The following is a 23,741-nucleotide window of genomic DNA, read 5'->3' on the forward strand; positions in this document are numbered from 1 at the left end:
TCTCTCACTATTATATACACATTAAATTTGTAACCATAATTTATGAACGATGCGGGACTCGAACACTTGTCTCTTGGGTTCCATCCGAGCTCTCTTAGCATTTTAGCCAACTGCATGGATCGTAAATCTTGGTATGTCTTGTTCAACTCTCAGGTTGTGGCACCATCTACAGGACCTACTTTACAGTTGATAAACTTCTCAACTCCAAAAGTTGCATATGAGGAAAATGCCTTGAGATGTAGCACTTTCAATTCTAAACCATTTGTATCTAAATCCACGTTTGGATCGTCTTATACAGAATAAATTCATTCAACTTACAAATATATTACAGATGAAAACAGCATATTTGGCAGGTTCACAGGCGCCGACGAGTTTATAACCACGGCGCAAAATTTTGAAATAACGCATCCCGACTCTTTAGAGATTTCCACAGCGACTACGGTAATGTGAAGTTTAATACACTCTAATTGTCATAATGCCGATAATATACAATAAAACATACTGGTTTCAAAACATTGACGTACAATAAGCAACTAGACTCACAATCACGCTCAAATCTCTGCCTACGCACCTATTAAACCTTTTTGTTCAGTTGTGCCTTGACCGCGCTTTGAATACAACGCCACGCAATGACAAAGTGTTCGCAGTGAAAAACTACCTTAATAACAGCATATCCAAACTTAATAAGGATGGAGTGTCCTATTTCAGGTGTCAAATTGAGTAACTAACTTGACGTTTTTAATCATTATGCTAAATAACTATTAATTACATTTCAATTGCTAAGCAAAATGTTCTTGCCTCGTGTTCGCATCCGAGACTCTAATGAACGTTTACAATAAACTTTGAATGTTACTGCCACGAAATAAAGTGTTATTTTGTATGAATGTTTTAATGTTTTCTGTACAAATTAATGTATACGTATATACAACGCTGCTCGGACAATATTTGGTGACCTTTGAATAGGCGGTTGGGAGTCTAGTTGTTTATTGTATATCAATGTTTAAAACATATATATAAAGGATTCTAAAAAAATATCCACTTTTAATATAACATTTTGGAGATTCAGGATAATATTTAGAACATATTATACAGTTAGCGCGCGAGTTGAATGCAGTCGGGGACAGGGGTAAAGGTCGCTTACCGTGTTCTCGTGTTAATACTAAGGTTGCGATCCCGTTTTGTTTAATTTTTTTTATAACGACTGATCCAAGTCCATCAGGTTCCGTTCCAAAAAACGAGTTTTTATTCATCGCCAAGCACGTGAACTGGCGAAAAATGTTTTAGACGTGTGTGTTGAAGAAAGGCAGAACAAAAAAAAATTGCGTGAAGTGAAACCTGCATTTTGCATGAACCTTTAAAGTGCATATGAAGTCCTGGACCCGGGTACCTTAGAATATTGACACTTAATATTCTAAGTTGTAATCACTTGTCGAGTGACAGCTGTTACTCAAATAACATCGATACTTATATGTCAGTGACTTCCGGAACGTTGTGACTTTGGAACGTTGCTACTTTAGAATCACTGTGACATTCCAGAACGGCAGAACATCGTGATTTTTTTACCCTGACATTATTTATCACTCGCGTCTATAGCGTTTATTACACTACACTGAATTTAGTCATCTGAATTCAGTGCTTACTGAATTTAGACACGTATAATCGCATTCAGCAATCTAGCATCCTGAATTTATAAATAAGTATGATTTTTGACTAACCATTTAGAACCCTAATTAGAAACGCATTTAGAAAGGTGTATTCGCGTTAAGTTACTGATTTCAGTCGCTCGTAGCTCTTCCTGCGTGGAGGACGTATCTAAGTTTGTTTTATATTCCTGAATAATAGCCCAACATGTTTCAGGGATAATTTTTGTCAGCAGATATTACAGAACTGAATTTTAAATCTTGATATTAATTTCCTGTAGCAATAAATCTTAGTGTTATGACCAATCTTTCTTTTGAACTAAAACTGTCTCGTAGGATAGTATCTTAGTTTCGAATAAATAAAACAAACATGAGATTGAATAATGTTTTAAACGATCGCTAATCCATTAATGGAATTTTCTGAAGTCCGCTGGTTCCAAAAACACCCATAATGTCCATGTTTGCTTGCTTCCCGGGCAGTAATAAATATTCCATGTTTTTTAAATTGAGCTAACGGCCAGGGCTAGGCAATCAATTTAGGGATGTATGATCAGAATCTTCTAATTTGTAAGTTGCTTCTGAATTTAGACGGCTAAATTCAGTCAGCGTTAGACAACAAACGTTTAATGCAAGCGACGCAACCTTATTGGATGTCGCATTAGAAGTTTCATTTCAATAATTATTAGAGGAAAATAATAAAATTGAAGCATTGTTCAAATTTATCGACACACTCACGATTATGGTCATCGATATAGGGCACAGCACTATCGCATTACTGAACAATGCATTCAACTCGCGAGTTATCAGTAAATAATATAACACGATGTTGCGAATCATAAAAGCCACACTGTTTACTTCGTGTAGACATTTTAATATACGTACACAATATGATAGTGCGCGGGAAGCCCTCGCCATATACCCTTCTAGATTTCACAACATTTTAGATGCGACGTGATGAAGATGAAGTGGATATTACGACGATTTCAACACATTCGTTTTACGCCCCTGTTACAACGACAGAAGGTTCAGATTGGCTTACACACCCGCCAGATTTATCCGAGGTGAGATATTACGAAAATATCACCAACGAGGTTTATTTAATCTAGATGAAGTTCTTTTTCAGAGATTTTTGTCACCATATTACTTGATTCAGCAATAGGTATGTTGTAATCATAGATTAGAATATGCTAGCGTATAGACGACCTGGCAGCTCGATATTCTTATTTTTTTTAAGAAAATAAGGAACTAGACGAAGAGGACGTTCAGCTGATGGTAATTGATACGCCCTGCCCAGTACACTGCTGTGCTTCTTGAAAAATCCTAAAATTATGACCGGCTCTACATTTGCGCTCGTCACCTTAAGACAAAAGATGTTAAGTCTCAATATTGTCCAGTAATTTCACTAGCTACGGCGCCCTTCAGACCGAATCACAATAATGTTTACACATTACTGCTTCAGAGCACAAATATGCGCTGTTGTGGTATACACCCATATACTAGCCGGCAGCCGTGCAAAGGAGCCTACCACAGTGCATAACCAATTTTGATTTGTCAATGTGAGCGTTAGCTAGAGGTTTAATCATAAATTTAGTATAGTAGCGTAATAGACAAACCCTGTGTAAAAGCGAGATAACTATCCTTACATAAAAACCTAGTGAGAAAGAGACGGAATAGGTGTAGACCATAAAAACCGTTTTTAAACAATTTAGTGTCCATTAGTCTCCTGTCTAATTGGAGCGCGTTTTGGTTTTAGTGTTTTATCGTCATTATTATGTGTTTTAACGGATATTAATTAAAAATATAATGTTGTCGTGTTCTGTATTAGATTGTGTTGTTACATATAGAAACAATCCAACCAAAGAAACATTTCACAGGTAAATACTAATTCTTCAATACGTGATGATTCGTGATTTTTATTTTCCTAGAACATAATATACACTAAACTCCTAAATATTACATTTAATATACGCAGTACACACTCTATTTTCTTAAGATTATAATTATTTAAGAAAATATGTGTTAGATAATAAAATATTGTATACGTGAATATGACGCCGTTTATCAATAATTGTCACAGGGATTGTCTAAAAGCAGAATACTACTCACTTCACTAACGCACTAACACATCTATAAAACTAGCACACATGAACATTTTAAATTTAGTCTCGCCGCAATGAGGAGAGTGTTTCTCTATTACGCTAGTTTAATATTCAAGGAGCTAATGCCAAGCGTGGCTGACTGTTTACGACTTGTCAATCAAAATCGGTTACAGTAACAATAGATAGTATCTTCGTTCTCTCTCGCATGCTTAGTTCGTCTAAACGCTAGTATATTGTCTATGGTTGTAATGTTGCACTGTTTTCTGCTATTATGTTATGTTTACAAACTATATAATATAACCGATCATTCGTTTTGTAAAAACCAGTTAAAACTTATTGTATTGACTTAGGAAAACGAAGATTACTCCAAAATTTAAAATATGTAAAAAGTATAAAAGGCATTTTCTCAAAATTGATTCGTTTGGAATTGTTTTTAATGTCAGTTCAATCACTACCACCGCTTCGGAAATAAATGGCGCTCGAAGAGAGAAGAAACAGCGCAAGAAACTCTCCCAGCATTCTTTTTTGCGCTCTTTTTAATAAAATATACAATTATTACAAAAGTTATTGCTATAAAATAATCATAATCTGATTGCAGGCTGTACGATCACTTAGATATTCAGCTGTGGAGTAGTAGGATTTACGACAGAGCCATTTTTTCATAAAACATTTAAAATTTATAGATAATGCCTGAGAAGTGGCTAGGACTTTATTATAAAAGTATATACATTTACCCTTAAAGCTATTATGTGTCTTATGAAGCCTACTAGAATTAGTTACAAGCAATCCCAATGTTGCCCTGTGCTGCCCTGGGGCGTAAAAAGAATAGGGTAGTCCCAGGTCCAAAGGTGTAGTAAGAGGCGACTACGGGCTTTTTGAAAGTGGGAGAGTCACGCTGCCGTCTTATGACGTCAGCACAATCGGGTCAGACTCGTCCGGGTTACTTACCACACTCGCACAAAATACCGGCGTGAAGTAGCGGTCTAGTGCCGCTATGTTTCGCATTGGTTAGTGTCGAGGACTGGAGGCCATCCCTTTCCCCCATCCCCCTCCCCATCACCCCCCCAACAAAAATATGAGAGCGGTCCTAAAATATATTACCCCAGGAGGGTACCGGCTCTACCAGAGTCGGAGAATCCCTCCCCGAGCATTTTCGCTCGGGCTGCCTCGTATTCTGGGCACAGTACCGCGCTTATCTAAGGACAAACAGGTAAGCAACACCACGGCACCCCGCTCCACGCTTTATGTGGACTTCTGTAATATCAGAGAAATTCACTCCAATTTAAACGCCGTCCACCACCACCTTGAGGCGGCGCAGCCGGACTTATTTTTCGGATGGACAAGGGCTAATCCCAAAAAAAGGAGACAGTTCGGATCCGGCAAACTACAGGCCTATCGCTATTACTTCCCTACTCTCCAAAATCATGGAGAGCATAATTAACCGCCAGCTCTTGGTATACCTTGAGGGTCACCAGTTGATCAACGACCGGCAGTACGGCTTTCGCCATGGTCGGTCGACTGGCGATCTTCTGGTATACCTAACACATAGATGGGCGGCGGCTATTGAAAGCAAGGGGGAAGGCCTGGCAGTTGGCCCGGATATAGTGAAGGCCTTTGATCGTGTATGGCACAAGGCGCTCCTCGAAAACTTCCATCATTTGGGCTTCCCGAGAGCTTATGCAAGTGGACCTCCAGCTTCCTCACTGGGCGCAGCATACAGGTCGTTGTCGACGGTTATTGCTCGAATCCCAAGACCGTGAACGCTGGAGTGCCCCAAGGCTGTGTGCTATCTCCCACGCTGTTTCTTCTGCTTATCAATGATATGTTGGACACCGCCAACATACATTGCTATGCAGACGACAGCACTAGTGAAGCCGCATACACGGGCCATGCAGGTCAGTTGAACCTTGTCCAATTTAACCCCCAGAAGACTCAAGTTTGCGCGTTTACCACAAAAAAAACCCCATTTGCCGTATCACTGCTCTTCGAGAACACTTCCCTTAAAGCCTCGCCTAGTATCGGAATACTGGGTCTCGAAATCTCGAGTGATTGCCAATTCCGTGGCCATCTGGAGGGCAAAGCCAAATTGGCTTCGAAGAAACTGGGCGTCATAAATAGAACACGGCAAGACTTCAAGCCGGCCCACATTCTAGTGCTCTACAAAGCGCAGGTCCGGCCTTACATGGAGTATTGCTGTCATCTCTGGTCTGGCGCACCCCAGTATCAGCTCGATCCATTTGACCGCGTGCAACGTAGAGCAGCTCGAATTGTCGGGGACCTAGCGCTCTGTGAACGGCTGGATCACTTTGCGTTGCGTAGAGACGTCGCTTCATTGTGTGTCTTCTACCGCATTTATCACGGGGAGTGTTCCGAAGAGTTGTTTAACCTGATTCCTGCCGCCGAATTTCACCTTCGCACGACACGCCACAAGTTAGGATATCACCCCTACCATCTGGATGTGTGGCGGTTCTCCACAGTGCGGTTTTCAAGGAGCTTTCTTCCTCGTACTACGAAGCTGTGGAATGAGCTTCCTTGTGCGGTGTTTCCGGGACGATACGACATGGGTACCTTCAAGAAAAGCGCGTACACCTTCCGTAAAGGCCGGCAACGCTCTTGTGATTCCTCTGGTGTTGCAAGAGAATGTGGGCGGCGGTGATCACTTAACACCAGGTGACTCGTACGCTCGTTTGTCCTCCTATTCCATAAAAAAAATCCCTTATCTCTATTAAATTTATATAAACATTTTTATTAATACTAACCTTATCATAAAAATAATTTAATAAAATGATTTAAATCAACAGGGTAACGGTTCAAGCTATGACACATCAGATACATATTACGACTATGGCAATCGGGGGTTTAACGGCCCTAGAGGATACCAAGGTCCACCAGGACCTCAGGGACCTAGGGGACCTAAGGGAGAACCCGGTAAACCTGGCTTGGAAGGTCAGCAGGGTTTCCCCGGAGCCCCGGGACATGTTTTTGTCGTGCCGGTAAGTTACACAGATCTATACCATAACATGAATGTCATTATGACACTAGTTGCAGACGTTGAATTGACAACATCAACAGTTTTAATAAATATTATATATTTGAGATAATTAAATCCCCATGACCTTTTCTGTATTCCAAGATGATCGGTTAAGAAGTTGAGGCGTGAGAAACGACTGAAGTAAAATAAAATATTAATTTATGAAATTGTTCAAGAACGCAATGAAATTAAGAAAAATAAACAAATCACCGTTCACGTACCGCTAGCGTTCGTTCATAACGCTCTCGTCATGCGTTCACCAACTTACTTCCCAAGTCAAGAAATGACCATTCATGTAACGCCGGCGTTCGTACATTCTCGGCGGCCGGTGTACGGAGTGGACTTAATATGTTTGTCTCCCCAAGATTTCTTAGCGGGCGTGTTAATCGTGTGTATGTGTGCGTGGCTTGATCGGCGCTGTAGTATAAGGTTAAAGTACTGTTCTATTACTTCATTATGATATAGACGATAGTCGCCCTGCCAGGAATTATTTCTTATAACATTTCTATTACCTTCTCAATTAGTTTTCTATGCACCCACTAGACCATTAAAAGGCATTTATTTAATATCATCATTTTTGTATAACTCTTCATTTCTTTAATTTTAAGTTACTCTTTTCGCACTATTGTAAATTTGTTTACACCTGTAAAGACATGTCATATTGTACTATCCCTTGTGTACTTGGTAAAATTTTAATTTTATAATGATGTGTTGTTGGTGTAACTATCTAAATAAATAAATTTATTTTCTCAAAATTTATTCCTTAAGAATTATTTTTGATGCCATTTCTAATATCTTCTACTACCGCTTCGGAAATAAATGGCTCTCTGAGAGAGAAGAAGCGGCGCAAGAAACTCTCCCAGCATTCCTTTTTTGCGCTCTTTTTTTAATAAAAATATACAACATTGTACAGTAATTTCTATCGCTATAAAATATTCATAATCTAGTCCCAGGCTGTCGGATCACTTAGATATTCCGCTGTGGAGTAATAGGGTAGTATAGCATGATTTATGTGTTGCTGTTATGTATCTACGTGTATATAATAAAGCTTCTGTTTTACAGTTACAACAATCAGCAAATGAGAAAGGCCCTGATGCACAGGCAGAAGCGTTACGACAAATGCTGACACAGCATATGGTAAAATATATCCCATACGGCTTAGCGCACACTGCGGCAAAATACGATGCATTTTTATTTCCGAAAAACTGTGAAGTATGTATGGACTCCGCAAAAACTCTTTGCGGAAAAAATCTGTGATTTGCTGCAGAATTGTTGCATCCTATGGATTTGTTTGTAATCCCACCCTCTGCAGGAAGAAGTGCTCGAACCGCACTACTAGTATATCGTGTCCATCCGCTCCGGATAACACCTAACTCTTATATTTTATCAATAACTCTAAACCGAGTATTAAATTTTTTGTGTTGGTTCTATACTAAAAAAAATTTTTGTGGATATACTGAAGTGCAAAAAACATTATGGTCTCATAAAGAGAAATCTCTTCAGAATTCTCATTGATGTTAATGGATATTATGGTATTTCATTAAAACTATCGTTACGGGGAAGTGTACCATGAATACTGGCAGCATTTCCGTGTTGGATACCTAGGCTGATCCGTTGACCGAAATAGCTGATAGCGCTTCGGTTTCAGATAGCCTCTGGGCCCCACGGGGACCAAAGGGCACAAAGGTTTAATACTCACTGAAACCGACATATTTGCGATGCTTGCTATTTTCGGCAGTCGAAGCAGCAGTCCCATATCCAAGTGACGTAGCTTGCATATGGGAAGGAGAAACTGTAGCATTATATTAAATAAATGAAAACTTGGAGTCTGTGTTCTGTAATTTAATAGAGAATATTAACTCAGAATTTTAGCGGTTCCGCTTACGAAATGCTACGTCTCTATTGGTAAACTTTGCTGGCCATACCGCAGTGCGCGCTAGCAAAGTTTACCAATGTCTCACTCTTTCGCTTAAAATTGTAGTCGCTTGTTAAACATGCAGGAGGCAATGCGAGGCGCTGAAGGACCAATGGGCTTAACTGGACCAATTGGTCCTGAAGGCGAAATAGGCCCCGAAGGACCAAAAGGGGAACAAGGGGAACAGGGAGAACCTGTAAGTATTAATTTCTACATAATATATTGGTTCTCACCAGAGTCAAACCTTTTTCATCCGTGACATGGCTATTTTTGTCAATAATTGTGGTTTACGTAGAGATAACAGGTTATAGGCAAATGGCCGACTTTCGGACGTAGGTATAAGTATCTTAGTAAGAGCAATAGCGCCTGGGCGCTCATATAGCAGGCAGAAGTCCGGTTGATGTATTACCTTTTGTCATCCCTGCCGCTAACATTCTCTTGCAACACTAGAAGAATCACAGGATTATTGCCTCGTATTTACCAGTATGTAGGCTATTTTGCACAGGTTACCGGCTAGATTATGGGTAGCACAACGCCGCCTATTTCTGCAGTGAAGTAGTAAGCATTACTGTGCTTACGTCAGAAAGGCGCCGTTGCTAATGAAATCACTGGGCAAACGAGACAACATCTTAAGTATCAAGGAGACGAGCGCAATTATAGTGCCGCTCTCAATTTTTGGGTTTCTCAAGAATCCTGAGCGGCACTGCATTGTAATGGGCAGAGCGTATCAAGTCCCATATTGTCATAAAAAAAATTCACCGCCAAGGAATACTAATATAATAATTTCATAGTTTGGTTGTAGGTACTTGGAAGAAAATATCTTAAAAACCGCAATTTCCCGTGTTAAAAAATAGGGCAGTTGGGCTTGAAACACGCATGCATTTGATATTCCCATGTTCAATAAGAGATACTCATCCTCTAGTCCCTATTGCCTTCTATTGTAGACGGAAAAACTAGGAGATATCGCGTCCGATGACGTAATTTGCTTAACATCAATACAGGCTAACTAAAAAGCTAAGCCAATTAAAGTTAACAATTGATATTATTATTCGTCAAACTGGCTATGGCTATTATTGTACAAAATTAAAAATCGAGTTGGCGAATTTCAAAATGGACGGCAACAAAATTAAATTGGTATATTATATTAAGTATTAAAAAAATGTACTATTTCTTACGATGGTACGGAACCCTTCTTGTTAACAAATTACGGGACCGACTCACCGACACCGGTATTTTTTATAATATTGACTTTTTATTGAAGCACTCGTTTCTTCTCACATTTTAACCCTTTAGGGCTCACCTGGGCCGAGAGGCCTGCAAGGTCCCCCTGGTAGAAATGGAAGACGTGGACATGCAGGAAGAGACGGCGAAAGAGGTCCACCTGGAACACTAGGAGTTAAAGGTGATCAGGGATATCCAGGCATAATCGGCTTACCTGGAGATAAAGGAGAACGTGGTGCGACTGGCGTCCAGGGTGAATCTGGCCCTCCAGGTCAAGATGGACCTTCTGGTGATGATGGACCTCCTGGTCCACCTGGATTAACTGGTGAATTGGTAATTATTTTATATTCCTTTTATAATTCATTATTAAACCGAATTTATGTATTATACTTGACTTTTTTTTTACATGAAGACCATTAAAGGCAAAGCTTGCTCTAAGCTGTTTTTAATTTTCCAGGGTCCAAGAGGCTTTATGGGACCTAGAGGTTATCCTGGACTCATTGGATACCCTGGTATGCCTGGGAATGAAGGACCGCAGGGGATTAAAGGGACTACGGGACAACCAGGGCCACCCGGTACTCCAGGACAACCAGGACCTTTAGGTCCATCGGGATCTCCTGGACCACAGGGCCCAATTGGTGCCCCGGGGATTCAAGTAGGTTCTTTAATATACCATGGAAATAAAGTCAGATATTAAATCATTTGTTAATCTCATATTTTTTTATTAGGGACCCCAAGGTAAGCCTGGAATGTCAGGCTTACCAGGGCCGGAAGGATCACCAGGGACCCCGGGAACTCCAGGCCATCAAGGTTCTTCAGGGGAATCTGGGCCTCCAGGTCCACAAGTAAGATACCTAATGTATAAATGTTAATGCCAATTTGCTAAAATGAAATGCGCTGGCATACCGTTCATTCAATTCTGATAAAGCTTTAGGATATTTTAACTTATTGCCTGCACTTGTGAAAAGGGTATTGCATAGAGCTACCTAAAATTAATCACTTACTTTCCCTTAACTACACGATTCAAAACGGAAGGTGCGCTCGTGAACTGAATATTAGATACAGAAAGATTGTAACTATTATATAATGGTAAATTTAAAACCGGTCCCATACCTTGGTTATAATCACATTCTAAGACTATCTACGATAAAATGAGCCAAATTTGTAGCTTGGCTGACATTAGCTCATAAATCTATATTCATCATCATCATCAGCCGGAAGGCGTCCACAGCTGGACAAAGGCCTCTCCCAATGATCTTCAGTACGATCGGTCCTGCGCAACCGGCATCCTACGTATTCCGCCGATCTTGACCAGATCATCGTTCCATCTTGTCAACATCGGAGGCGTACCAACGTGTCGCCATTCGAGTGTTTTACCGCCCCACCGGCCATCTATCCGTCGAGCTATGTGCCCTGCCCACTGAGACTTCAGTTTCGCAATCATTTAGGCTATGTCTAAAAAATTTATAATATATTATAAATATAAGTAGTAGTTGTTTTCCATAACCTTAAAGCTTTATATTTTTAGGGTATGTTAGGTTTTCCCGGACCTCGTGGACTTAAAGGCGAGGATGGTCCAAGAGGATTGCTCGGTGACAAAGGAGATAAAGGCATAAGGGGAATTGAGGGTGAAAAGGGGGAAATGGGACCAAAAGGAGAAAGGGGATTGCCTGGTGAACCTGGTCCACCCGGTATTGAAGGGCCCGAAGGCCAAAAAGTGGGTATTTATAGATAGAATTGACTCAATACTTTATATTTTTTTATAAGTCATTTATGTTATTACCTTTACAACACACAAGTTTTATAATCGTTCTTTTGAATTTCGTAATAACATTTTCTTGTTGCCGCCGTAGCTGTTGAAATTACTGAGCTGGTGATACTTAACACTATATAATTTTTAGGGGACTGAGGGATCCAGAGGTGAAACTGGTTCAATAGGACCAACCGGAGAAAAGGGAGCCAGTGGTCTACAGGGTCCTATTGGCTACCCGGGAACTCAGGGGGAAAAAGGTGATAAAGGCGCTTCTGGAAGGCGAGGTCGGAGAGGAAACAAAGGAATTACTGTAAGCTTCATATACTAGAAATATCCAATTATTAATTCTACAATATTTTAATAGTTTTCGCCCTGTACTTCCCCGGGACATGAAAAGAATTGGGAAGTCCCAGGCCCAAGGGTTTGTATTTTTGTAAGAGGCGACTAGGGGCATTAACCAGTGAGAGGCACTTTCTCTCTTTGCACAGGATGCCGGCTAGATTATGGGTACCACAACGACGGGCGCCGTAGCTACTGAAATATCTGTGCAAATGAGACTTAACATCTTATGTCTCAAGGCCGCTCAGAATTTTTGGTCCTTTCAAGAATCTTGTGCGACACTGCACGGCCAGGGCGTTTCAATTACCATCAGCTGCCCGTTCGGATCATGTCGTCTCTTATTGTAATAAAATAAACATTTATGCGTTACTATACCAGTTAGTTAGTCAGATTACTGCGTAATAAGAAATAGAATAAAAAACGCATTTTTTTTGTTATTTAGTTTTCTTATTTTTCTAGGGTTTAGTGGGGCATCCTGGTGATCGTGGCGAAAGCGGACCAAGAGTAAGTTTTTTAATTCTCTCTATGTATATATTTAATATAAATAAAATAAATAAAAACTATTTACAACGTTGATACAGGGTTACAGAGGACCTAGAGGAAGAAGGGGATCAGGTGGACCACCAGGTTCTAAAGGAGATACAGGTCAACCGGGTCCTCCAGGATCGACGGGGGAAAGAGGAACTCAGGGAGTTGAAGGTCTTAGAGGATTCCCAGGAGCAATGGGACCACCCGGTATCGATGGAAAACCGGGGTCTCCAGGACAACCAGGGGAACGTGGACCAAGTGTAAGAGCTTTTATATAAGATTTTCATGCAATTGGCAAGATTTAGAAGTTTAATTACTAACTTTAATTAATGTAACAGGGCGATGCTGGTGGCATTGGTCCCACAGGAATCACTGGCCTTCCAGGACCACAAGGACAAAATGGTGACCCAGGCCCACCGGGACCGCAAGGACCTTCAGGACTACCCGGAACTCCCGGAGAACAAGGTCTTCCTGGTGAAATGGGCAAAGAAGGGCCGCCAGGACAAACTGGTCCAGAGGGTAAACCTGGGCCGGTAGGTTCACCAGGACCTCCCGGACAAAACGGAGAAATTGGTCTTCCTGGTCCACCGGTAGATGTCTTCCATTATAATAAATATAACATACCTACGTATAAATAATGACTTATTAAGTTTTTTTAATATTATATATACAGGGTTCTGCGGGTGCAAAAGGAGACTTAGGGCCGCCTGGTGCAGCAGGTCCAAGAGGAGATAAAGGAGAACAAGGCGAACCGGGTCATGAAGGACTGCAAGGGCCGACCGGCCGTGAGGGCCCTCGAGGCGCACCAGGTTCAGGAGGTCAAAAAGGAGAAGTTGGAGAACCAGGACCTATTGGTATAATATGCATTAAAATATTATGAGACTGCTTTATATATTAATCATCTCCTTCCTTCAAACTTCCATCTTTACATCTGTTAGTCTTTAATGGATGTTCTATTATTTTGTTTCTATTTACGGGACTATACTTTAATTTTTATCGCGTATGCAAATATATTGAATCTACGACGTTACTCTACACAATCCGTACTCAGTTATATACTTTTATATTAATCTAATTAATATTTTGTTTACTAAAGCTAGCCTTACTCAAATCAGTTATAATATGTTACATATTGTTCTCATTAAAGATCCATTTCGCTTTTTTACTTTTACACTAACTAGCTAGTACATTATAGAAGAATTTGTTTGTTAATAATTAATAAATGTAGGAAACATCTGGAGAAATTGACTGAGTTATCCTGGCAAGTCGATACGGGGATCAGCCGCCATCTTTGTGATGTCAAAATGACGTCTAGTCGAGGCAGATAGTTCATAGTTCAAAAATCACGATCTAAAATACATATTATTGTTCTTATTTTAGATTAAAGATCAACTTCTTTACTTTAATTATTATATTATACATTACTATTATTATTGCAAACAAATAACTACTAGCTAATGTCACTCATTGGTTAATATGATAAGATTATGTCCTTGCTCACCATTTGTGATTTAACCTATAATATCATACCATTAAGCGGACATCTCTAATACCACAGTGTCTGAAGACGAAGGTTTTCAACCAGTGTGTGTTACCAGTGATGACTTATGGTACGCAGACGTGGTCGCTAACTATTGGCTTTATGAGAAAGCCCATGGTCGCTAAGAGGGATTTCCCTGCGATGCTGCAATGCTCGGATCGAATTTCCCTGCGAGATCGAATCAGAAATGAGGCGATCCGTAGGAGAACCAAAGTTACCGATGGCCGTTGGGGCAGTAAAGTCCTCAAATGGCGACCACGTACCGGAAGTCGCAGTGTTGGTAGGCCCCCCACAAGATGGACCGACGATCTGGTCAAGATCGCCGGAATACGTTGGATGAGGGCAGCACAGGACCGATCGTCTTGGAAATCTTTGGAGAGGCCTTTGTCCAGCAGTGGACGTCTTCCGGCTCATGATGATGATGAAGCGGACATCTTGTATGGCATGGAGTATTTTAACTATTTTTATATCATTGAAATCAAGGTCCCGTTGGTCGTGATGGTCTCCCTGGTCCAAGAGGACTCGTTGGAGTTCCCGGTCCTATAGGACCACCAGGTGAAGATGGTGATAAGGGCGAGCCTGGTCCACCAGGAGAGAAAGGGTTCAAAGGCGCCATGGGTGAACCGGTAAGTAATCAAACCGCGACTATTTGTTTAATATTTCGACATTGTCCCAATTATTTATTTAATGGATCACCAACGTAAGAGACATTAGTCATATGTTAATGTTTAAATTGCATACATACATAAAATCACGCCTCTTTCCAGTAGGGGTTGGTAGAGACCACTTCTTTCCACTAGCTACGATCCTTACATAGTTGTTTCGCTTCGTCCACTTTCATTATTCCTTTCATACATGCTCTGCGGTTTAGGGTACTCTTGACCTGGCCTTTTTCAAGACGTCCCTGATTTGATCATGAAACGTTCGCCTAGGTCTACCCCTTCCAACACTTTCATTCACACTGGCCTTATACACTTTCTTCGTCAATCGTTCTTCATTCATTCTCTCGAAATGTCCAAACCATCTCACCATACAATTATACTTCAGCATACATTACAATACAGCAATTTTTGTCACAACATCTTCTTTCAGACCACAACGTTTCCTTATCTCACTATTTGTTATCCTGTCACTCAGTTTAACTCCTATCTTACTTCTCAACGCTCTCATCTCAACTGCATTTATTCTGCTTTCATGGTTCTTCTGCCATACCCAACTTTCACTTCCGTACATAAGTGTTGGAACCAACACCCCCTCATGCACAACCAAACGAGCCTTATTATACACCTTCTGCCCGTTCATAAAGGAGTGCAAAGCTCCATTCACCATTTTTCCTGCATTCACTCTTCTTTCAATATCACTCTCATACTTTCCATCTCTTGTAAATTTAGAACCCAGATACACAAACTCATTCACCTGTTCAATTTTTTCATCTCCAATCACGATATTGCAGTCTGTCACTACCTCATCTCTTTCAAGCCCCATCACTTTCGTCTTCTTAACATTCATCTTCATTCCTTTTCTACCAAAAGTTCCATTCATAGCAGTTACCATCTCCTGCAACTCCTCGGCCGAAGATGCAAGTAATACTTGGTCATCAGCATAGAGAAAACATTTGACGAGTAACTCATTCATTCTCAACCCACTTTCATTCTCTTTTAAATCTGTCAAGCAATTGTTCATGAACAGATTAAACAGCCACGGTGACGCTACATACGACATCCCTGTCTAACACCTTTTTCGATATTAAACCATTCAGTGTATGCCCCGTTTATCCTTACACAAGGACTAGAATCACTATAAAGAGATTGCAATGCTCGTATGAGGACACTGCTCACACCGTTAGCGTTTAAATTGCATTATTTATAAAATCTAACTTTTCCTACAATTGAAGTTAATCACAGCATGCTTTGTGTTACAAAAATTATGAATAAGAAGAAATCAAGAAAAATATTGTATGTATTAGTAAATAACGAGTTATATATTTATTTACAGTTCTGTGAATGCAATATTCCGACCAATTTATCATTTAAGACTACCTAAGTATTATATTCTGGGGCTGTTGATATGTCACACTTTATGAGCCTTAATTTAAAGTTGTTAAGTCTATCAAAATTAATGTCTATATTTGGACTTTTCTTTGTCATACATATGCGTGCCATTACACATAAATTAAATTCAATGAAATGGATACTGCAAGTTAGACTGGAATTCAGCACCTGCATTTATTTTTGAACATATATTATTTTTTTTTAATTGATCATTGATCGAATCGAATAAATTCTGTGGCCCAATAACAGCGCTCCATTCTTAATATATATATAAATCCAGTGTCCTGATGTTTGTTTCCAGTGAATTCCGTAACATTAATGACAAACACTTTTCATTTCGCCTCATTTCTCTTTCCAGACTTAGCATCAGGTTGTGAATATTATTATATTTTAATATGTAAATAAATATTTTCTATATAGGGTCCACAAGGGTCGCCTGGCAATCTAGGTTTACGAGGAGAACCAGGGCAAGTGGGGCTTCCTGGTGAAAAGGGCCCTCCTGGAGAACCGGGTCCTCCCGGTGCTACCGGTGCTGATGGAGTACGAGGTCCACCAGGTCAAATCGGAAAAACTGGACCAGAGGGCATCAAGGGGGAACAAGGGGTTAAAGGCGATAAAGGAGATTTGGGCCCTATTGGTACATGACACAATATTATGTATAAGCTAAATGATTTTGATAAAATTTGATTTGATGTGATATTTTATATACTCTTTTCGCATTATTTAGGCTAGATAACATTGTATTAATGCACTGACCTGTATAAATACCACTCGACAGGCTGTTCAATATGTTTGACATAAAATTTTTGTGCCTATTTGAATCGCCACTCGCGAGCGTCCAGAGAACTAATTATGACGTATAATACAAAATGGCTGCGAAGGGACGTACAATACTCTGAAAGATTTTTGCATTTTGAATTAATTTTGATCGTTTTCCACTTTATTTATACTTCAAGAATCAACGTAATAAAGTACACAATTTTTTTGTAAGTAGTTTCCTACCATCAATCGATGTTTACTGAGGTTGTCAGTGGTTTTAGTACGGCGAATATCAAACAGGCACAATAGCACTTTGACAGCCGCCAGTCCAGTGGTATAAAGTAGAGGTGAGTGTATTAATGAGACTACGATCGTGGACTAGTAAAAAAATAAGGACTCCGTGTCACCTTATATAACAGTGTAGCACTAAAACAAGCCGATTAACTTGTAAATACATAGCCCCACGCACACACTTACTACTACAGGCCGATAGGCGGCCATTATGAGAAATGCCATCGTCTGTTTCAGATCAGTTTGCGTCTCAATAAAATATTCTAAAAATGCCGCCGTGAGTTGTGAAAAAGTGTAAAAACGATACTATATAAGTATTTGTGGCCATATATGATTATTTAAGGGAGAAAAAAATGTGTAACTAGTATCCCCCGTAACCGCGCACACAGGGAGTGCACTTTTTTTTACTCGTCCGTGACTACGATTGAGCAATTATTAACTAACAAGTAACCTATCGAAATGGCCCGTATTGCAGTTGTGTCTATATGTAATGCTACATATTGTATGTTTTATACCGTCAGGCCGACGGATTTTTGTGATTGATGGAAAATGAAACGTTTACACGTATAATAATCTTATGATATTTAAAAGTCATGTGCTTTTTAGGACCACCTGGACCTATTGGGCTCACTGGCTCTACAGGACAGCGAGGACCTAAGGGTAATCAAGGAGAAGTAGGTCCTCGTGGAGTTGAAGGTCAACATGGAGAAGTGGGAGTGCCGGGAACACCTGGCCAGCCTGGACCTCAAGGCCCGGAAGGCAAAATGGTAAATTTATTTACCAAAACTTTCATGCATTTGTTTATTTTTTAAAGAATAAGTATAATATAAACAATTTTAGAAAATTTATTGAAGTAGGCGTTACTTTGCGGAAATCCATAATTATATAAATGATTTGAGTTTTCTTTAGTGTTAATTCCGCCAATATTTGTCTTAAAACAATTCGACACGTATTTCGCCTCTACACGAGGCATCCTCAGGACGTGTCTCGCCAAAATTCAAAGAAATTTTAGTCTCGTGCGAGATTTTGGCGAGAAAACACGTCCTGAGGATGCCTCGTGTAGAGTCCTGCATTGTTCAAATGTTGGTTACAAATTTAATATAAGTTTAATATTTTATTTAATTCAAAGGGACAACGAGGGCCGATTGGTCATAAAGGTGATGATGGTCCACCTGGCATTCAAGGTGAACCTGGACTGAGAGGTCTACCTGGACCAGAAGGGAATAAAGGTGATACTGGTCCAGCCGGATTTCCCGGAGAGAGAGGCGAGTCCGGTTTACCAGGGTCAAAAGGAGAACCAGGTTTAGATGGACCCGAAGGTAGTGCTGGACCACAAGGGCCCCCTGGACCTGTTGGTCCCATAGGAAAACAAGGTGAAACAGGTCCACCTGGAAATGCGGTAGGTTTTTATAAAAGCTTACAATTTCAAAATATTACTTCACTTATTTTTAAGGTTAGTTCCCTTCACCTAACGTTAAGTAATCACCGCCGCCCATATTCTCCTGCAACACCAGAGTTATCACTAAAGAGTTGTCAGCCTTTAAGAAAAGTGTACGCACTTTTTTTGAAGCTACCCATGTCGTATCGTCATGGAAACACCGCACATTCCTTGTGTGGCGTTTCCATCATTCCACAGTTTTGTAGTAATTGGAAGGAAGTTCCTTGAAAACCGCACTGTGGAGGACCGCCACACATCTAGTTGGTGGGTATGATATCCTAATTTGTGGCGCTTCGTGCGAAGGTGGAATTCGGCGGCAGAAATCAGGTGATACAGATCTTCGGAACACTCCCCATGATAAATGCGGACCGCGACGTCTCTACGCAATGCCAATTAATGATCCAGCCGCTTACAGAGTCCTCCGGAGACGAGACAGATCCAGAGACAATTAGAGTGGCTCCACGTTGCAAGCGAACGTTGCGGTATGACTAAAGAGCTATCAGCCTTTATGAAAAGTGTGCGCACTTTTTTAGGAGCTACCCATGTCATATCGTCATGGAAACACTGCACAAGGAAGCTCATAGTTTTACGTGGAAGAAAGTTCCTTAAAAACCGCACTGTAGTTTGAACGCCAGATAGATTCAACTACCTCATCAGTCTGTCGGAGGGCTCTATTTCATTAGCTTTAATACGTACAGATGAAATTTTGACAAAGTCCGCATTGCTATTAGTGTTTCAAGGCGAAGGGAAGTCAGAAATCACGCAAACATGGTGGTTAGACAAGTTTTATGGTGAAAATAGAGCATTAGGAGTTATAAAAATTACTTAATCCTATTACAGATACCCTTAAGTCTTATTTGTAGGTTGTCAATGCTTGCTGTTAATTGTAGTTAACACTCCAGAGTTATTTTGAACTACCATTTTTATGAGTACCTACAGCTTAAACATCATTAATTAATGTTATCTTTCTAACTATCAATACTAATAAATGGAGAGCTAAAATCCGTAATTATCCAACTAGATCTCGTGCCAGAATTTGGCGAGTCAACATCTCCTGAGGATCCCTCGTGTAGAGGCGAAACACCTGTCAAATTGATTGGTGTCAAATATAAGCAGAATTTGCTGTCAAGATAACTCAAAAAGTTGGACCTTTTTTTTACTTACTTATTTACTTGTAGGGTTCTGAAGGGCCCGCTGGTTTGCAAGGCAGTCCTGGACTACCGGGAGAAAAAGGTGATATAGGTCCTAAGGGAGCGCAGGGTGAGCCGGGACCAGTTGGTGCTCCTGGACCTCCAGGAGCTGAAGGGCAGCGAGGCCTACGGGGCTTACCAGGACCTAATGTAATTTTTATAAATGTACCAAGTTACTTGTTGTTCCTGACAATGTGGAGCAAAATTTCATCATAATAATAATATTGACACACTTTTTACACAAATTATCATGCCCCAAGTTAAGCATATATAGCCTGTGTTATAGGTTACAAGACAATGATATATTTAATAAAATATAGTTACTTAAACATACATATATGCATATAAACATACATATAAACTTACGTAAATACATTTAAACATCCATGACTCGGAAACAAACGTCTATATTCATCATATAAATGCTTGCACCTACCGGGATTCGAACCCGGGACCTCTAGCTTAGTAGGTAGGATCGCTAACCACTCGGCTATACAGGTTGTCGATCATGATTGGTTAATTCGTTAATAATTGAAAGCATAACAAATATATAAAGCCTACTCATATTTGCATTTATGATTAATACTCACTGACGTATAATAAACGACTAGACTCCAATCGCCTATTAAAAAAGGTTGCCGAAAAAATCCGAGCGGCGTTGTATATACGTATACATTAAATTATACAGATAAAATTAAAACATTAATTCAAATTACCACCTTATTTCGTGCACTTTTTCATTGCGTGGCGTTGTATTCTAAGCGCGGTCGAAACACAGCTAAACGAAAACTCTGCCTAATAGTCGTATAGGCAGAGTTTTGGTTCAAACTTTTTTAAGTGATTATGAGTCTAGTTGTTCATTGTACGTCAATTTTAACACTTAATAAATTCAGGCTATAAATTATAACCTTACATCCAAAAATGAAACTATGTTTCGAGTAAGAGGTAATGTTGAATACAATTAAAAACAAAAAATCTTGTAATATATATATAGATCGGATCTTGAACTAAAACTAATGCACATTGATTGCAGTTTGAACCTTTTTTTTGACTTGACGATTCACTAATATAATACAAAAATATTAATTTTTATGCGCAGGGAGATATTGGCAGTCCAGGAGCAACTGGTCCAATTGGCTTACAAGGTCCTCCCGGTGCCCAAGGAATGCAGGGTTTGAAAGGAGACAAAGGCGATAGAGGACCAAAGGGACATACTGGAGACACTGGTCTGATGGGTGTGAAGGGTGACCAAGGTGAAATAGGCAAACCAGGCCCAGTAGGGCTTACTGGTCCAATAGGGCCTAAAGGAGATACGGTAATATCTATTTATAGAATGTTCAATGCTTATCTAGCTTATATTTAAGGAGGAGTTTATGGGCAATAAACTCCTCTTAGAATCTGGATATCATGTATTGTGAGTGGTGCTGATTCAATTTTTATTTTGATAATGTAAAATTTTTAGGGACCTATCGGCCCTCCGGGAGCAAAAGGCGAGACAGGACCTATGGGTCCAACTGGACCGGAAGGACCAATGGGTCTTAAAGGCGATCCAGGACCAGAAGGAAAACCTGGACATCCCGGGCCTCCTGGGCCACCCGGCCAGCCAGGGCCACCAGCCTCTATGCCACAGTTGCCTGCAGAATTGTTCAGAACAAATCGACGTCGCAGAGATATATTTGACTCATTTGAATCGACTACAGATGATAATATAGAAGGTAAAACTCGCTTGAGATATAAGTACAAACTTAAAATTATAACTCATTGCCTGCCTAAATAAAAATTGAAATTTAGTTTAGTATGAAACGTGCAGTTATTTGACATAAGTTTGGAATAGTAGTAATTAAAGTATGGCGATTGGCTACGAAGTATAATCCAGCTAAGTTTGAAAGCGAACAGTTCTTTAAAATATAGTGAATTTCGGTTTACAAGTTTAGAGCCGTCATCAGCTGTCAATCTATCAATGGCTGCACGTTTCATACAATCGATTGAATCGCTTTATTCTTAGAGTTTCGCTTGACTGCTAGACGTATAAATGATATAATCATAATCGATTAGATAGTGAGGTTTTGTTATCAAATATTTTTGTAATAAATATTACTGCTTTTCAGATGAGGAAGTAGAATGGGCAAAAGACATAATGACAGGAGTAATAGAAGCTCGGACTGTGCTGGCTTCAACGAGTAAGCCGTGGGGCACGAAGACAAACCCGGCGCTGTCATGCCGAGATCTGAAGACGTCTCATCCTAAGCTTGTCGATGGTATCACTTTTGTTAAAGCATAATTTAAATATTGTGACTGTTCATTGTTTGTACATTTATGAAAATTTAATATATAATGTTGACAAAAATCGTCACCTTTTTCTCTAAATAGTTATTTCCATTATTATATCACTAGAAATAAGGGATTGCTTGTAACTAAGTTTAGTAGGCTTCATAAGATACATTATAAATCAGATCGGTTCATTAGTTTTCGCAGTATAACTGAAGGAAAAAACGCCTCTAAATTCAGTTTGGTTATAATTCTTCTGTATAAATTGTAAATACTGTATTTGGCAATACAATTCTTACTGTTGGTGTTACAAGATTCCTCTGGGTTTAAGAGAATCATCAGGTATATGTTTGCTAGATTAAGCCCGTGCCGAAAATCGGCGAGCAGCTTTCCAGTTACCCGACTAGAACAGGCAAGTTCTGGTCGTTGTCGATAGCTGCGCTAGGTAACTTCCACCAGCCGTCCCTGCCACCGTGGCACATGGGGAATGACACCCTGGCCCATACAGCAAAAGAGAAAGCCGATCTCCTGTGCGCTCTTTTTCCCTCAAACTCGACTCTTGGCGACAACGGAAAAATACCGCCGACCATCCCGCGGTGGCAGAGCTCTATGCCTAAAGTACAGTTCAGACAGAAAACTGTTAGGCGAGCTCTGTTTTCGTTGGACGTCAGGAAGTCGAGCGGGCCGAATGGCATTTCTCCAACCGTGCTTAGAACGTGTCACCCTGAGTTGACACCGGTGCTTTCGCGTTTATTCCGGCACTCTTAAAATTATGCACAGATCGCCCTCCGTAGTCTGTGGTACGTGATCAAAGCCTGCACCGGAGGGGATCTGTGCAATCACGTCGTCAATTGCCACTTGAACGCAGCCTACGAGGTGATCCGTTTCTGCGTTACCACTATGGGACCTGTAGACACACGCATAGATACGAACGCGGTCCTCAAAATCTACACGGAGCCAGAGAGTAGACAGGTCCCTACCCTCAAAATTGTCGAGACTGCGACAGCAGATATCCTCCCTAACGTACACACGTACCCCGGCATGAGGTAAAAAATTGCGCTCAATTTTGTACCCGGGGTATATTAAATATGACGTATCGGTAGGTCGAGATATCTGCGTCTCCGTAAGGAAACACAAGGCCGGCTACACCGTCTTAAGGTGGTGGTAGACGGCGTTTAAATTGGAGTGAATTGAGCCGTGGTGTTACTTCCTCGTTTGTCCTCGGACATGCGCGGTTCTGTGACCTCCACAGAATACGACGGGCAGCCCGAACGATAGTGCTCGGGGATGGATTCTCCGACTCTAGTAGAGCCGGTACCCTCCTGGGGTAAAATCATTTTTAGATCCGCTGTCATATTCGGGTGGAGGAGGGGGGAATGGCCTCCGGTCCTCGACACTAACCTATGCGAAACATAGCGGCACTAGGACGCTACTTCACGCAGGTATTCTGTGCGAGTGTGGTAATTAACCCGGACGAGTCTGGACCGATTGTGCTGACGTCATTGAACGGCAGCGTGACTCTCCCACTTCTAGAAAGCCCTTAGTCGCCTCTTACGACACCCATGGGCCTGGGACTTCCTTATTCTTTTTACGCACCGGGGGTACTTAATTCAATATACCAACGACAATTAAAAAGTTTCATTCAAATTACGCTCAGGAATGAACGGGTTTTAATATA

At 40.6% G+C, this 23,741-nt stretch overlaps 1 protein-coding gene across 1 annotated transcript in view; it reads left to right on the forward strand.

Annotated features, from left to right (window-relative positions):
* The window catches only part of LOC126965648 (collagen alpha-1(I) chain-like), a 40,590-nt gene that overhangs the window by 11,231 nt on the left and 5,618 nt on the right, over window positions 1–23,741 (forward strand). Inside the window, exons 6-27 of the mRNA XM_050809326.1 lie at window positions 332–441; window positions 2,585–2,701; window positions 6,541–6,732; window positions 7,833–7,907; window positions 8,771–8,881; window positions 9,979–10,239; window positions 10,364–10,561; window positions 10,635–10,751; window positions 11,435–11,623; window positions 11,808–11,969; window positions 12,458–12,502; window positions 12,580–12,786; window positions 12,865–13,116; window positions 13,200–13,380; window positions 14,550–14,692; window positions 16,538–16,754; window positions 17,774–17,934; window positions 18,297–18,566; window positions 19,784–19,945; window positions 20,895–21,110; window positions 21,258–21,510; window positions 21,904–22,053. Coding sequence (XP_050665283.1) covers window positions 332–441; window positions 2,585–2,701; window positions 6,541–6,732; window positions 7,833–7,907; window positions 8,771–8,881; window positions 9,979–10,239; window positions 10,364–10,561; window positions 10,635–10,751; window positions 11,435–11,623; window positions 11,808–11,969; window positions 12,458–12,502; window positions 12,580–12,786; window positions 12,865–13,116; window positions 13,200–13,380; window positions 14,550–14,692; window positions 16,538–16,754; window positions 17,774–17,934; window positions 18,297–18,566; window positions 19,784–19,945; window positions 20,895–21,110; window positions 21,258–21,510; window positions 21,904–22,053 — 3,789 coding nt within the window. The remainder of the gene's footprint in view (window positions 1–331; window positions 442–2,584; window positions 2,702–6,540; window positions 6,733–7,832; window positions 7,908–8,770; window positions 8,882–9,978; window positions 10,240–10,363; window positions 10,562–10,634; window positions 10,752–11,434; window positions 11,624–11,807; window positions 11,970–12,457; window positions 12,503–12,579; window positions 12,787–12,864; window positions 13,117–13,199; window positions 13,381–14,549; window positions 14,693–16,537; window positions 16,755–17,773; window positions 17,935–18,296; window positions 18,567–19,783; window positions 19,946–20,894; window positions 21,111–21,257; window positions 21,511–21,903; window positions 22,054–23,741) is intronic.

The sequence above is a fragment of the Leptidea sinapis genome, chromosome 8 (assembly GCF_905404315.1).
Source record: "Leptidea sinapis chromosome 8, ilLepSina1.1, whole genome shotgun sequence".
NCBI lineage: Eukaryota > Metazoa > Arthropoda > Insecta > Lepidoptera > Pieridae > Leptidea > Leptidea sinapis.